Source organism: Hirsutella rhossiliensis (genome assembly GCF_020360975.1).
Source record: "Hirsutella rhossiliensis strain HR02 chromosome Unknown scaffold00002, whole genome shotgun sequence".
NCBI lineage: Eukaryota > Fungi > Ascomycota > Sordariomycetes > Hypocreales > Ophiocordycipitaceae > Hirsutella > Hirsutella rhossiliensis.
In genome coordinates, this window is record NW_025408668.1 from 2,502,584 (window position 1) to 2,517,761 (window position 15,178).

The 15,178-nt window shown below is 57.5% G+C and overlaps 5 protein-coding genes across 5 annotated transcripts; 2 read left to right on the forward strand and 3 right to left on the reverse strand.

Annotated features, from left to right (window-relative positions):
• Positions 1 to 1,342: 1,342 nt before the first annotated feature.
• On the reverse strand, positions 1,343 to 2,111 carry HRG_01859 (uncharacterized protein; the record flags this gene model as incomplete). The annotated part of the gene is made up of 2 exons (XM_044860330.1): positions 1,343 to 1,375; positions 1,695 to 2,111. The coding sequence occupies 2 exons, from the start codon at positions 2,109 to 2,111 to the stop codon at positions 1,343 to 1,345; spliced, it is 450 nt and encodes a 149-aa protein (XP_044723963.1).
• A 969-nt stretch (positions 2,112 to 3,080) lies between these two features.
• HRG_01860 (major facilitator superfamily domain-containing protein) lies at positions 3,081 to 4,619 on the forward strand (the record flags this gene model as incomplete). Its single annotated transcript, XM_044860331.1, has 3 exons — positions 3,081 to 3,470; positions 3,555 to 3,635; positions 4,002 to 4,619. The coding sequence occupies 3 exons, from the start codon at positions 3,081 to 3,083 to the stop codon at positions 4,617 to 4,619; spliced, it is 1,089 nt and encodes a 362-aa protein (XP_044723964.1).
• Positions 4,620 to 6,317: 1,698 nt separating this feature from the next.
• Positions 6,318 to 9,881, reverse strand: HRG_01861 (nup93/Nic96 domain-containing protein; the record flags this gene model as incomplete). The annotated part of the gene is made up of 3 exons (XM_044860332.1): positions 6,318 to 6,638; positions 6,717 to 9,601; positions 9,749 to 9,881. The coding sequence occupies 3 exons, from the start codon at positions 9,879 to 9,881 to the stop codon at positions 6,318 to 6,320; spliced, it is 3,339 nt and encodes a 1,112-aa protein (XP_044723965.1).
• Positions 9,882 to 10,415: 534 nt separating this feature from the next.
• Positions 10,416 to 12,474, reverse strand: HRG_01862 (putative sugar kinase; the record flags this gene model as incomplete). The annotated part of the gene is made up of 4 exons (XM_044860333.1): positions 10,416 to 11,498; positions 11,559 to 12,128; positions 12,185 to 12,310; positions 12,406 to 12,474. 4 exons carry the CDS (start codon positions 12,472 to 12,474, stop codon positions 10,416 to 10,418), a joined length of 1,848 nt encoding a protein of 615 aa, XP_044723966.1.
• A 1,166-nt stretch (positions 12,475 to 13,640) lies between these two features.
• Positions 13,641 to 15,147, forward strand: HRG_01863 (permease for cytosine/purines, uracil, thiamine, allantoin; the record flags this gene model as incomplete). The annotated part of the gene is made up of 8 exons (XM_044860334.1): positions 13,641 to 13,681; positions 13,739 to 13,842; positions 13,895 to 13,992; positions 14,056 to 14,173; positions 14,231 to 14,332; positions 14,391 to 14,574; positions 14,652 to 15,036; positions 15,094 to 15,147. 8 exons carry the CDS (start codon positions 13,641 to 13,643, stop codon positions 15,145 to 15,147), a joined length of 1,086 nt encoding a protein of 361 aa, XP_044723967.1.
• Between the last annotated feature and the right edge of the window lie 31 nt (positions 15,148 to 15,178).

Sequence of the window (15,178 nt, forward strand, 5' to 3'; positions counted from 1 at the left end):
AATGGTTTGGTGCTATTGGGCTTTGCTATGACGCCGAGCATTTTGAGGCGACGCTTGAGTGTGGCTGGAGGTAATATATTGTACATTCTGATGGCTATGGCATCTTTGCCTCGGGGAATGCAGGCTTCGAAAACGGCATCAAGCTCGGTACGGAGGTCAAGGCACACACCAAGAGCAATATCGGACGTATTCGTTGCACATTGACCCCTATCCCGCAAGGCCGTAAGGAAGCCCAGACTGCCAGCCGAGGCAAGTCACTAGGTTTGCGGATGAAGCTATCCAAATTTCTATTACCATTACGAGGCCCATGCGTCCATACCATCGCAAAAGTAGAATCAGACATTCCTTGTCGTCATAACGAGGACGGTCCGTCTCGAGTTGTTAATCAAGCTGCCGCCGCGCAGTCACCCTCCGCCGATGGATCCGAAATCCACATATATTGATACTTAAAAATGTATCATGCGATGCAGATGACGTGACCTCATATTTCTGGGCTTGCAGTGGATATGGCGGAACGAAGACTAATCGTACGGCCAGTACTGTATTGAACTCCTCTTGATCTCTCCATCCTGGTTTCACCCCCTCACAGTCCTTACTCCTACCTATTTTGCCCCCTTTTGTAACACGGCCTAAATTCATGCCGACGCTTTCTCTCCAGCAGCATCGCTTTAACCAAAGTTTGACATCCACTATCCTTTCCTTGTCGCTTTCGACGGAGACTTGGCAATCTTTGTGCCCCGAGTATGACCTCGGCCCCTCGAGTTCTGAGCACTTGATTAAGAAAAAGATGCCGCATTACGGTGAGGCGAGGCTCCAGAAAGCTTCGTCCAAGAGCCTTGGACCTCGACAGATGGGCCGGCCGAGCTTTGTCTTTTAAGTCTTCGACGGCCTTTTGTTCAAATCTACATGGTGCTGGCCGTGTTAAGTACCTGAACATCATGGTCAACTCGTCTCACGTGGACCGAAACGTGTTGGCCATGCCTCATCGAGAATAAGCCTCCAGTAATTTATACCTCGTGGCCATGTCTGAGTCTGGTCTTGTAAATATGCAGCTGATGTAGGATAAGCCGGGACCCTTTTTGGATCAAGAATCTCGCCTCCTTTGCAACAGACCTCGCGATGGAAGGGAACTATCTCCATGAGATCCGCGCTGGAGTGGCGCAAAGTAATTGCAGAGTCTTCAGACATCGATGTTCCACCTCTTTCGGGCTCGATGCTGACCAAGGCGCTCGTGTAATGCCATTGAGGAATGGACGGTAGAGAGCCTTGAAGCGGGCTTCGTCACCTGGGACCTCCAATACCCAAAGAACAAAGTAGCCAATGTCGTACGTGTAAGAAGCCGTCATGGATCCAGTGCACCCTGGAGGTCGCGGATCTACCTTGATCAGAAAGACGCCGGGCTCTTTCAGGCGGCGAAAGTAGATACACAAGCTCGACCAAGCTACCTTTCAGCTGTGTGTAGTGCATGGAGGAGATTTACACGCGAGCTTCGACATGGAATACGCTAGAAAGGAAGACTATTCCTAAGATTGTATGATGTAGCGAGCTCCGAATAGCGACTTGCTCACGCGATGGGAGCTTGGACGGGAAGGCAAACATGGGTTTCCGAACGTCGTCCTTGATCGTGATGTTTGGCCTTTGGGCCGGGCTTGGAAAATAGTCGAAGATGTCGTCAAACAGCAGCACATCCTCACAATTGACGAGGCTCGTATGGATCTCGCGAAAGGCTCGATCAAGGCCTCGAGGACGATAGGAAGAGTGTCTTGATGTCCCATGACGATTTGGCCGTCCTTTTCGACAGCCGTACCGAGCTCGTCGACGTTGGAGACTTCGGAAACGCACATGATCCTGGTGCCAATGATGGGCTTGGCGATGAGAGGAAACTCAAATGGCGGCGCCGAGAGCCCAAGATGACGCTGAAGATTGTCTAGGCCAGAAACGCGCCGTTGCTCAGCTGCCTCTGGTCCAGGTGTCGGGAGACCCAAGTCACGGCACACCTCGGCCACCAAGTTGGCGTGGGGTTCACTATCGATCATGATCTCGTATGCCCCGGAGTCGATGACGGCTTGCTCGAGCCTGAGCTTGAACTTGGCATCTATGTCCATGTCCATGGTGGTGAAGAGCTTCCGCAGATGAGCGTATAGGCCGTGGTCATCCTCTGCTCATGAACCCTGACCGTCCATCGCAACCAGTTCGGTACCCGTGGCGATGAAGGCTTCAAACGACAAGTGGGCCAGCAGGGGCTTAGCAATGGCGATGCGCTTACGGGAGAGGGGGTTTGTCACAAACCAGGTAACGGAAAGCCTATTTGCCAGTTCATCCTCGAGCTTCTCGGCCGTTTCCAGTAGCCCCAATATCTATGTGATTGACGACTACGACTCCAATGACTGTTTCAAGAGCACGGCGAAGGGAGCAGGCAGGGTCTGCCGAACCATCGGCTTTGAACCTGTGCACTGCTTGCAGCGGCTCCACGACGCTTACCGCTAGATGGACCAGAGGACAGCCTTACAGGCGGAATTGGAGCAGGTCGGACCGGATACTGACGATGGCTTGCCGTTTAACAGTGGCTCGAGCCATAGTGGGCGTACTTGGCTCCTACGTCAGATTCGAATGATATGTGCACCGGGGTCGACATACGCTCTAGATTCTTCCTCTGGAAAACTTGGTCGATTATATCGAGTCTCAAGTCCAATGCATTCGCCGTGATGCACGTGTAGGAATGCAGTGAAGAGACGGCCCAAGGCTTCGATTGGCTCGGCGATGTCCCAAAAGGCCCCATGCGGTAAGGCCCTCCGGATGACTACAAGGTCTCAATGCGATCTAACATGCTCGAAGCGCGAAGGATTTGGCTGGTGTAAGACGGGCGTGAGCGGCGTCGATTCGGAGTCCGTTCGGCCGTCCGATATCTCAGAGCCTGGCCAGGGTATGGGCCTCCCCGGAGTTCCGCCCGGTTTCCTGAACTGATCTTCCATCTTGTTCATCGTACACCTGAAGCGTTTTTGCCAGGGTTCAACGCTGACGCCAGCTACATTTAAACGTCTTGTTACAGATTTCGACGCTCAACTGTCCACGGTTTCAACATGGCCATTACCAGTCGTGACCAAGTCTCATCAATGACAACAGCGCTGCCCGTCACTACCGCCGAGGTCGAGAGTCATCCCGTTCCGGTGTCAAGCAAAGCCGACGAGGCCGGTGCCGACAGGTCGCAGCATGGAACCTTGGTCGTTGCTTTCAACGAGCCCTTCGATGCCTCGAACCCAAAGCAATGGCCTCGAAGGCGCAAATGGGCCGTGACAAACGTCTTGTCGGCCTCGGGCTTCAACCGCATCCTCGTGTCGACTATTATGGCACCCGCGTTGCCCATTATCGCCTCGGAATTCGACATGAGCTCCGCCGAGGCGGCCATGGCACTGTCCATCTATGTGCTTGCCACCGCCTTCGGGCCTCTATTTATCGGCCCATTGACCGAGGTCTACGGCAGACAAGTTGTATTGCACGCTTCCAACATCTGGTTCCTGGTCTGGAATATCACTTGTGGCTTTGCGAATTCCAAGCGATTCTTGATAGCTGCTCGTTTCCTTGCTGGCTTCGGGGCAAGTTCCATTTATGCGCTCGCCGGGGGCGTTTTGGGGGACGTATGGGGGCCCGAGGAGCGTGGGCAATCTTTGGGCTGGTATTTGGCAATCCCCTTGATTGCTGTTGCTGCCGGGCCCATCCTTGGCGGCGTCATAACTGCTCATGCGAGTTGGCGATGGATGTTTTGGTCGACTTCAATCTTTCAGGCGGTTATGATAATCTTTTGCTTTACGACATTCCGCGAGACCTATGTACCAGTCATCCTCAAGCGACGGGCTGAGCACCTTCGTCGACAGGCAGGACGTCCGCATGAAGGGTATCAAACACTCGAAGAGCGTTTGCACCGCCAGAAATCACTCCCGGCGACCCTCTTCCGTGCCCTCTCTCGTCCGCTCCGCTTGCTGGCCACCCATCCGATCATTCAGGTCTGCGCCGTCATCGCTGCCTTTAACTACGGCATCCTCTACATCGTCCTGACCTCCTTTGCCCACCTTTGGGTATCGCAATACCGAATGTCTGTGGAACTGAGCGGCATGCACTATATTGCTTGTGCCCTCGGCGAGCTTGTAGGTGCGCAGATTGGTGGCCCCCTGATTGACTGGTCGTATCGTCGCAAGCTTGCCAGGTCTCCTGAGCATCTACCCGAGTTTCGTGTCCCGCTGATTTTCCCGGGAGCCATCATCTCTTGCCTTGGTCTGTTCGTGTACGGATGGGCCGCGCAATATCATGTCCATTGGCTCGCGGTCGATGTGGGCATCTTCATGTCAATGTTTGGCATGCAGCTCATGGGCTTGCCGCTGAAGGCCTACGTCATGGACTCATATCCCGATCATACCGGCAGTGCTCTCGCCGCCTCGCAATTTCTCGAGAGCTTAACGGCATTTCTCTTCCCGCTCTTTGCCCCAAGCATGTATGACGCTCTCGGATACGGCTGGGGCAACAGCACTCTCGCCTTTGCGGGGCTCGTGTTCGGGGTCCCGACTCCTCTGATCCTGTGGTTCTTTGGCGCCAGGCTGCGAAAGAGGGCCCAATCAAGCTACTAGACGGCCCCCGGTGAACTGGCGAAGCATTGTGCATCTCACCAACAGCATTCGGTGCTACCTGGTACGAAAAGGTTAGGTGGTGTTCACGACCCAGACTTGGGATTAACAGAATCGATTGCATAGTGAAAACATTCTATAGGAAAGATGTTGTTTCAATCACTCCTAGATCAACTCTCTGTATATCCGGTGGAATCACTAATTCTTACCCGAGGCACTTAAAGGGGATAACTATGATACAGAGCTCGTACGAAGCCGAAATCGAACTGGCCTAAATAGAGACGGCCCATCACATATCTCAATACATTCTACCGCAAATCTTTTGAGAGTCCCTATTTTTTCCAAATATCCGCACTTCTAAGCGAAAATGCCCAGGTTCTAGTTCTCTCAGCTCTAGTTTGCCAAGTCCACGTTCGCCCGGCATTGACTAACATCACTACGACTTTTTCTCGACCCCTTATAACGGCTAGATAGAAGGGAGTGTTGCCGCAGTAATCCCGCGCGTTGAACCTTGCGCCTTTTTCAGGCTAGTATTCTGCGATGTCCAGGTGGAAGAATCGTGATGAATCTAGGTAACAAAGGCTCTCCAGACTTTGCATGATCCTCTGGTGGCCGTGTGGGTATACAACTCCGCGGAATGCATAGCCAAGGTGAGCTGCAAGGAAGGTAGATGCCCCTAGAGACGCAAGAAATGACTATAGTCCTGGCCATGATTGTTTGTTTCCGTGTTTCTTTGCTTGTATCTGGTCTTACCGGCTGTCCCTACAGCCCTTGGTGACTCTCACGACAACGGCGTCGATTATGACATTTTTGCTGGCGATCTTGCGAAAGAGCATGCGTTTGCTAGTATATTGGTCGCTGATCTCGTGTCCCTTGTGTTGGCCGCGTTGGGTTTGGCTGTGAGGCGCTGACGCCGTGTCCAAGGCCGATTGAGGCCCAACAGCTTCACCCATGACATTCTAGTCATCTTCGTCACCAGTGTCCAGTGCCGGAACTGTTGAGGCGTCCTAGTGTTCCCTTTGATCCTGGCGTTGCTGTCCCGATCATCAGCGTCGTGTCTGCGGTTGACCCGATAGATGGCACTTGTGGTGGTTGCGAGGGTGCTATGGTCGTTGGTGGCCTGACTTATTATCACTGTTTCCCAGTATATCTTCCTCGCTGTCCGCCGTAACTCACAGGAAAAGGTTTGATATAGGCAAATACCATTTTTCGGAACAGGTGACATAGGAGAATATTGAACGTTTCTCCAAGCGTGCAAAAACAAACATGCTGGGAAACCTCAGATGGCTGAAATGGTTCACTCCAGCATGCAAGGTTAACAGGCGTTGTCGTGATGTTACCTTGATACTATCAAATAGAATAAGCCTCTTTCCAAGAAATTAACGATGAAAGCCTTCATTCTCTGCTCAACGCACATGCACAAGCACAAAGGGCACCTTGCGAAGGGATCCTGGGTTTCGAGACACATATCCCAGAAACGTAGACTTGGATTTCCCACCCCTTGATCTCGTAGAGAGCCTGACACTTTTCCTCAATCATCATCAATTGATCTCTCACTGGGCTGCGGCGAAAGTCCAACATCAGCCACCCTTTCGTGACCTTTCACGCCCGAGTACAGACACAACCCCCCCTCTAATCTCTACGCCGTGCATCTTGGGAATGGCAAAGCCGAGTGCAGCACGGAAATCACCTCTTTTCTCCTCACTCGGCCGACGCCCTAGCCAGCGCTTCATGCAAATGCGGCGGGAATCGGTAGCGCAGCTGGCTCGTGTACGTCGTCAGATCCAGCGTCATCTGCTTCAGCTGCTCCACCATCATCCTCCTCGTCCCCTCGTTGCCACTAAACTGCCCGTTTGTGAGCTGCTCCCTCTGCCGCACGCAGCATATGATGGTCCACATCAGCAGGTTCGGCACGTTGATGGACACAGGCTGCGACAGGCCCGAGAACTTGGACGCGTACGCCCGGATCGTGCTGGCGTCGCCGGCCGCGTCCAGGGGAAGGATTTCGAGGCCACGGATTTTCTGCAGCACTGTCAGCACTTCTCTTCCATACGCCTGGTCGATATTTGCGGGACACCCCCAAGGGAGGGAGAAACTTACATCCAGGCCCTGAGCCCATCGACTCATCTCCACCAGCTTTTTGATGCTGCTCATCTCCAGCAGCACCCGGCAGGCCACCTTGTTCTGGGGCTGGATCCTGCGGTAGAACATGGCGTCCCGCTCGTACATGGCCATCATAGTCCTGGCCAGCTCGACAGGGTCGTCAATAGCTGCCAGGCTGAGGCTACTTCCTTGCTGCACCTCCGCCTCCTGACCGCCCGCCCGCGGCTTAACCGGGACCAAGCGCATCGGGTCCTCGCCAATCTCGAGCGAGATGGCCTCGCTGAGAGCGCGGCTGACTATGGCTACGACTGTATCGTACTCCCCTGCCAAGTGATACAACAGTACTGAGTCGGTGGTCCGGCCGTTCTCGTCAGCGAAGCTGGCGGCCTGCAGCGTCACGGTGTTGACAAAGTCGTCCTCGTCGTCTAGGCCGATCAACGGGCCGCGTTCCTCGATGATGCCGCGGATGCCACGTCCGTCGGGCCGGATGTCTCCGATGAGCTTGCTGAACTCGCGAGTCTCCAGCACCAGGTCCCGCAGCGCCTCATGACACAGGCTGCCCTGGCGCTGCCCTGCCTCGCCACCAAGGTCTCGGTTCAGGCAGATCAGGGCCAGGTAGTCCACGGCAGACACCACGTCGGCTGCGCGAAAGTCCCTCGTGTAGTAGCCAATCATGCGGCCGAAGTTGATTTGTGGGAGGTTCTTGACGCTGTAGCAGCGAAGGTCGTTGGAGGCAGATAGCGGGTCGCTCGGTCGCAGGAGGCCGTAGTACTCGAGCGCCAGGCCGAAGTGGACGGCGTCCACGTATGAAAAGGGGTAGAGGTAGGCCACGGCGTCCTCGAACATGCCCGACAGGATCTGCAGGTAGAAGAACATGCCGAAGCTGCCGTTGCTGGTGTCCTCGGAGTTTGCCTTGGGGAAGTGCTTGAGACCGATTTCCCGGATGCTGGCCTGCAGCTCCGCCAGGCCGTACGACTCGCCGGCCATCTCGACCGTCTTGTCTCCCTCCCTGGCCAGATTGAACTGCAGCCAGATCCAGTCGTTGATGTCCGTGTTGAGACCTTCGAGGTTGCGGTTGCCCAGCTCGATTCGGCCAATGACCTTGTAGCACGCCATCCGGAAGGGGTCGATGGAGTGGTCGGGCGCGTTGCGAGAACGCTGGATGTACTCGTTGGTGCAGCGGTCGAGCAGCTTCCGGTTGGTGATGCGCCGGTCCTCGCTGGCCGCGTAGTTGTTGAGGTACGTCGCAAACGTGCGGTCGATGCCCCTGAACTGGCTGCTGTTGTCGTTGACGTACTGCGCCGCCTCATTGACGTGGCCGGACCGGAGAAGGTAAAAGACGACTGCCCACACGTATTCGCCTTGAATCTGCTGGAGCTCGGTGTTGTCAGGTACCAGATCCTTCCTGGCGGAGCGCAGGCGGATGTAGGCCTTGATCTTGCTCGTGATGTCTGGAAGGCCGCCGAGTTTGGCTTCGTGAGGGTGCTTAGCGATCAGCGATTCCACCTCGCGCAGGAACTGATTCTCCAGGAAGTGGTTGCTTCCGTGCAGAACTCGCTTCCTCATCTCGATAGACTGGGCAGAGTGAGGGTTCTCGTCCAGGTACATCTGGGCGAACTGCCGCTCCCCTGCCGTGGCATTGTTGAGCGACATCTCGGCATCCGGGTCCTCGCCGACAATCTGGATGGTGGCGCGGTAGGCCTCGACCACGTGGGGCGCGTGAGGCTCGTGAGATTTCTGCTCGACCTCTCCCAGCTCGGCCAAGATGGGGTATGGGCGCCTCATCAAGCGCGCCGCATTGAGGGCGCGCACCTTCTCCGCCAGTTTGGCCTGCCTCTCGCGGAGAGCCCGGTCCTCGGTCGCGCCACGGGTCTTGAGGGCGCCGGGCCCGTCGGCAGAGCGGTCGACGTCGGAGAACTCGGGTTGGTGGGCGCCGATGCGACTCGGGGCGCCAATAACGGAGCGCTGCATCATCGAGTTGCCGAGCATGCTGTTGCGGACAGCGCGAGAGGTAGCGCCCTGGCCCTTGCTGCGCCGCGAGCGGCCGAAGCCACTGGCCTGGGCGTCTCGGCCCGCCGCCGTCGAATCGTCTCGGGGTTTGATGCCAAAGTGCTGGTAGATGCGCTTCCGCTGGGCCTCCCATTCCATGGCCACGTTGTCCTCGAGAAAGCTGTCAAAGTCACGTATCGACCGCTCAAGGCCGTCGGCAATCATGCTCAGCGTCGTCTTGGTCTGCAGATTGGACAAGTATGTCTCGACGTCGATCTCGGTCGGGGCGTAGCCGTGGGCGCGCTCGGCCCGGGCGCCCTGTACATCCAGCATGCCCAGGTCTTTGGCAGCGGTGCTGGGGTCGACGCCCGAGGCGGCCAGCAGGTAATGCGCCTTGCCGTCGAGGGGCTTCTCGTTGGACTTGGACTGGAGCTTTCGCAGGCGGTGGCGGAGGTCGCCGAGGCCAAGCTCGAGGCTCGGGAGATCCTCCACGTTGGTCTTGGCGCCCCCTTCTCTCTGTGTCTTGGCGAAGAGGCTGTCAAAGTAGGCGCCAGCCGGCTGCTGCGACTGGGCTTGCTGGGACGGACCATTCTGAGCCGTGGCTCCTAGGAGACTGCCGCCGAGCAGGCTGGCGCCGAGCATCGTGCTGTTGCTTTGTTGCGACGGCGCGGTTGTATTGGTCGTAGCCGTGCTGAAAATGGACGGCCTGGCAGTCGAGGCGACGAGGGTCGATCCGCCGAAGAGGGAGGAGGGCTGTTGCTGTTGCTGTTGCTGTTGCTGTTGTTGTTGCTGTTGTTGCTGGTTCTGGGCTGTCTGTCCAAAGAGCCCGCCACCCATTGTCGTCGCCCCGCTCGGTTGGTTTTGCGCCGGCTGTCCAAATAGTCCGCTCCCAGCTGTCGCAGGTTGCTGAGCCTTGGCCGGCTGCCCAAACAGCCCTCCGCCCAAGGCGCTTTGCGGCGGCTGCTGCTGCTGGTTCTGAGTTGATTGTCCAAATAGTCCACTGCCCATATTTCCGCCCTCGGCCGGCCGCCCAAACACACCGGTGCCCGTGGTTGCGCCCTGCTGATTCTGCGCCGGCTGTCCAAACAGGCCGCCTGTCGCTGCCGGCTTGTTCTGCTGCTGGCCGAACGGCGACGTCCCGCCCGCGGTCGCCGACTGCCCAAAGAGAGACATGGTCGAAGGGGAGGAAGAGAACGAAAAGGTGTCGGCGAGCGAGCGGCTGGAGGAAAGGAGGGACTTTTGCCGCGGCGCGCGTGGGCAGTTTTGCGGTGATGGTGGTGAGATGCGCGTCTGCCCCCAAGAAATTTGGAGTCGACGAGGCTGGCGGTACAAAGCGGTAGCTGAGCTCGGTCGGGCCAATGAGCGCGCCGCGAGGCTGCCATCTGGGCCAACCAGAAGCTCCCAAAAGCATTCAGAAGACCCACATCCACACAGCATCATCACATCGCCAAAAGTCAATTCGCGGCAATTGAATTCACGGAGACTTAGCAGCATTGGGAGCCGCCAGCGCCTCTCTATCAAGCCTCCCGCGTCATCCCGGAGGTACCTAGATCCAATGTGCCTCCCGACGGCCCATTACAATTAGATGCTTGCTTGCGGGCTTATGCTCGTCATCTTAACCGATCTCGAGTCCTGCCTGATGCCTCGTTGAGTCCAGCTCAGAACATCGTCCTCAGCCGTCCGATGCCACCGTCTCCGACAGAGCCCTCACACGTCGCCGCCAAACTCGCCACTCCACTTCTCAACGGCCCTGTTCACCCTTTTGCGGTACGTCTGCTGCGAGCTGCACATCTCGAGGAAAACCTCGTACTTGGCATCCAGCAGCGCCTTCTCGCCCGGGTCGTCGTTGGGCTCAATCAGCCGCCCCCGCTTGCTCATGCGGTCCATGATGCTCCACAGCGTCTCGGGCTCCGCGTCCGGGTCCTCGGTGTTGTGGCTGGCCGCCTTGGCACCCAGCATGGCCGCGCCGTGGACGACGGCGGCGTGGACGTAGCGGGGAATCAGCACGGGCATGCTGCACGTCGTCGCCATCAGGCTCATGAGCACCGGGTTCTGGCACTGAGAGCCCGACATGAAAATAGACGAGAGCTCGTGGCCGGCCTTGTTCATCTGCTCGACAATCTGCCGCGTCTGCATGGCGATGAACTCCATGGTAGCATAGTACCACAGCGCCATGTTATCGGTGCTCTTGTCGCTGTCAATGCCAATCATGGCGCCCTTCATGCTGGGGTCGGCGATTGGGGACCGGTTGCCCCAGAGGTCGCCGTAGAAGAAGAGGTGGCGGGCGAGGTAGGGGATGCCGGGCGCGTGCTGCTTCTCCACCATGTACTGGAGGTGGGCGTTGAGGAAGTCGTAGATGTGCCTGTCTTCGGCCTTGGCCAGCGCGCACGTCTCGTTGTATGCCGGGTGGATATCGAGCATGTGTCGCAGGAGCTCGCCCGTGGCCGACTGGCCGCCCTCGGCAAGCCAGTAGTCGGGCAGCAAGACGTCTCGGTAGGGGCCCCAGACACCGGGTACGAAGACGGGGTCCTTGGACATGGCAAGGTGGCAGGTCGAGGTGCCGGCAACGGCGGCCAGGCGGGTAAAGGCCTGGGACAGGTCGTTGTGGGGGACGCTGTCGTTGAGCTCGTCGCTGCCGAGGTCGACCTTTGCGCCAACGGTGCCTATCCAGCCGGCGTAGGCATCGATAACACCGCTACCGACGGCGATGCCCATGGGGAGACCAAGCTGGTAGGCGGCTTGGCGGCTGAGGGTGCCGACACACTCGCCGGCGCTGTAGTAGGAGCCGTTCTGAAGAGGGGTCAGCACATCGGACAAGGTGGGAGACGAGGAGAGGAACGGAGGACCTACCAGGCCGTTGACGCCACCCATCCTCTCAAAGTTGTTCTTTGAGAGATCGGCAAGGCCAATCGACTCGAAAAAGTCTTGCTGCCAGCCCTTTTCGCTGCCGTCGACGCCAAGGGGCACGTATCCCTGCTTGCAGACGGTGCTGCAGAAGCTGCGCGTCTCGTTTCCCGTGGCCAGGTGAGTGAGGGCATCGGCCAAGTCGTAAAACTTGCAACGAGCAAAGAGGTCGGCGGGCATATTGTTCTTGAGCCAGAGGACCTTGGGGATCTCCATCTCGATGCTCATCTGGCCGCCGACGTACTTGAGCAGCTTGTGCTTGGTGCTGTTGATCTTTTCCGTCTCGGCGACGGGGCGGTGGTCGAGCCAGAGGATGACGTTGCGGTCGTGGCCGTCGTTGGCAAAGTCGGGGCCGGTGACGGGCATGGGCTCGTCGGTGTCGTCAGTGAAGACGGCGAGGGAGCAGGTGGCGTCGAAGCCGATGCCCTTGATCCTCGATGGGTCTACATTGGACTCGCTGACGACGCGGCGGACGCACTCGCAGATGCACTGCCAGATGTCCGTGGTTGATTGTTCCTGAGCTCGCCCGTCAGCTCCCGCTCGCCGGCACCGCCGTGGGGGTCGGCCCGTACATAGTAGCCCGTCTCGGGCTGCCACAGCTTGATGTTCTCCGAGGCCAATGCCTTGATGTCGCCCGTCTCGTCGATGATGCAGGCGCGAGCGGAGCCGGTCCCGACGTCGACTCCGATGTAGTAGTCCTGGGGGGGGCACGGGCGTCAGCTACGGCAGCTCTCCGACGCCTTGGTGACGCGTATCTAACGGAGCGCCGGCTCAGATTCGGGGACGCATTTACCAAGATGTTGGGCGGCCTGCTCGTGGGGGGCAATCCGTCAGTGATGGTTCTGGCGTCGAGAATCTCCATGGTGGGCGCGCGAGACAAGGAGAGACAGTGGATGGAGGAATGGGGGAGGGAGCGACTCACTGCATGGCCTTGATGGGCTTATTGTATGCATACATGACGGCTGACGGGGCCGCGGCTGCACACGCGCAGGGGTCGGGGTCTGGAAGCTTTGGGTGACGGGCCGGTAGCATGCACAGTAAGCTCGACGAAGATGCGTATCGCGGCGTTCCGTGATGGTGTCGACGTCGACCAGTTGGAAGCGAGAGCGGCAGGACGGGGAGGGGGCAAGGCGACGTCAGCAGCACCTTCAAGGCCGGCCGCGCTCTGCACATGCCACACGGTTACGCATATCCTGCCGAGTATTTGTACAAGCCCTTCGCTCCACTAGCCGTGCAATGGTGCCCATCTTTGGGCCGTTCACGGCCAAGCCGGACAGTCTATTGCCTGTTTCGGCGGCTGAGGGGCCGTCGGCCCGGGCGCCAGGGTACCGGTACATGCAGCGCCGGTCCGGTTGCCGCCGGCAGCACATGTCCTCGGCCGCAAGCATCCGCCGCTGTAGTTGGTTAACTAAGTGCCTATCAGGTATCAGGCCCTAAATCGTCACGGGGGGCAAGCCGGTGGCGGCCCCGTAGCAGCAAAGCACGGTGGGTAGCAGCGCTTGATCGGCCGTGAGTGCTATCTGCAATAATAAGATAAGGTAGGTAGCTGCTCTCCATCCCATAGGCCCCATAGGCCACGAGTGACCGGCTTGCTCCTTATTATTATGACTTGGAGGATGCTCCCTGGCCAGCCTAGCTTATAATTCAATACCGCGTGTTCTGCTACCACTTACTCTTAGTTGGTGGCCTTGGGCACGTAGGGAGGAGAAACATGTCTCGTTCTCGTCGCAGCGCCGTAGAGCTGCAGATGGGCACTGCCAACCGCACTCATGCTGTACTCGGGATGACGCAGGTAGGTGTTTTGATATACGAGTACTCCGGCTAAACCTGCCAACGCATCTATCCTGTTGAGCTCTGCTGGCAAATCAAAGAGCGTGGCGTCTGCCATGCCTTGCTCGATCCGCGTCAGTGTCACGCAAGGGGATGCCATAAGTGCCATTTATGTATGTACACGATCCCCGCTCGGCATCCAACTCTCGTCCTTCATCCTCTTTCCCAAGCCACTGGCTAGCAAAAGAAGCCCGCACCATGGGTTCGGGCTGGGAAACAGTAAAGCGAAAGCTTCAATGGTAGTGCCCCCTCGAACCATAGCCATGGTCTAGATGGTCAGCTACCCGAGTATACAGCCCCAAGGACGACGACGCCAGCTATGAAAACACCACGTGGTGCAACCGAGATCTGATCCCCATCCCCCCCGACCGGCGCACCTTTGGGGTATGGTCCTATCTTGGTACGTTGGGGCTTCCAGCCCGCCTCGACTGGCACGACGGCTCAACTGGCAGGCTACTGGACCGTCGCCGGATCGTGCCTCTCGGCATGGTCGACGGGCAGCACGCTTCTCGCCTTCGGCCTCAGCCCCCCACAGGCCATCGGCGCCGTGGTACGTGTCACGTACCGTTGTGTTCGTTGAGGGACGCGGCTGACAGGGCATGGAAACGTCGAGGTCGTTGGCGGCATCATCACTGGCCTGTTGGCCGTCGCTTGTGGGTGGATGGGGGAAAACCACCACATCGGCTTCACCGTATCCAGCCGGTTTTCCTGGGGCATGCGAGGCTCGTACTGTATGGCAGCCTCCTTTCCATCGTCTTGATGAGCCTCTGGTGACCCAGGCCCAAAAGTCCCCGTCATTCTCCGTATATTCACCGGCTCGATATGGTTCGGACTCCAGGCGCTCTGGGGTGGCCAGGCAACACGAGTGGCCATCGGGGCCATCTCTCCCAGTACGGTCTTCCCACCCGGTACCGCCAATGCGACTCTTTCTTTACTAACATAGAGTAGCCTTTGCGCATCTGCCGAACTACTTTAATCCAAGCACTCATCTGCAGACCAATGACTTCATTGGACTGATCGTCTGGTTATGTCTTTTCATACCGGGCGTCCTCATAAAACCAGAGAAATTACAATTCGCCTTTGTTGCCTGCTTCCTGCTCTTTTGCGGCTCTTGCTTCGGACTCCTTATATGGTAAGCCAAGCGTCATAAAGTGTCTATTTCCCCAGACTCTACGAGACGTTCTGCTTAGCCGCCTTTTTTCAACCTAGGAGCGTCTCCCGGGTGTATGGGCCAGGGGAGATGTTCTATCAGCCTGGTACAACAAAAAGTGTGGGTTGGGACTTTCTGTTTGGAATCACGGCCATTCTAGGCGCGTGGGGGGGCGGCACCATAGGACAGTCAGATTGGACGAGATATGCCAGCCGAAAGTACGCACCAACGATATCCCAGGTTCTCGCATCACCTGCTACGATTTCCGCAACCGCCATCATAGGCATCATCGTTACTAGCGCATCGCGAGACGTTCTCAAAGGCGGGATTCAGTGGAATCCAATCTATCTTCTGGCCGACATCCAGGACTACTATCAGTCAAGTCCGGGCTCTCGTGCTGGCGTCTTTTTCGCCAGCCTAGGCCTTATCGCCTCGCAGCTCTCGGTCAGAGACGTTTTCCGTGATGATTGAGTAGGATGACAATGCTAACGCCAAGTCTAGGTCTCGATTGTCATGATTTCTATAAGTACAGGCATGGATATTGCAGGTCTTTAGCCCAAGTATCTAAATATAAGACGCAGCGGAT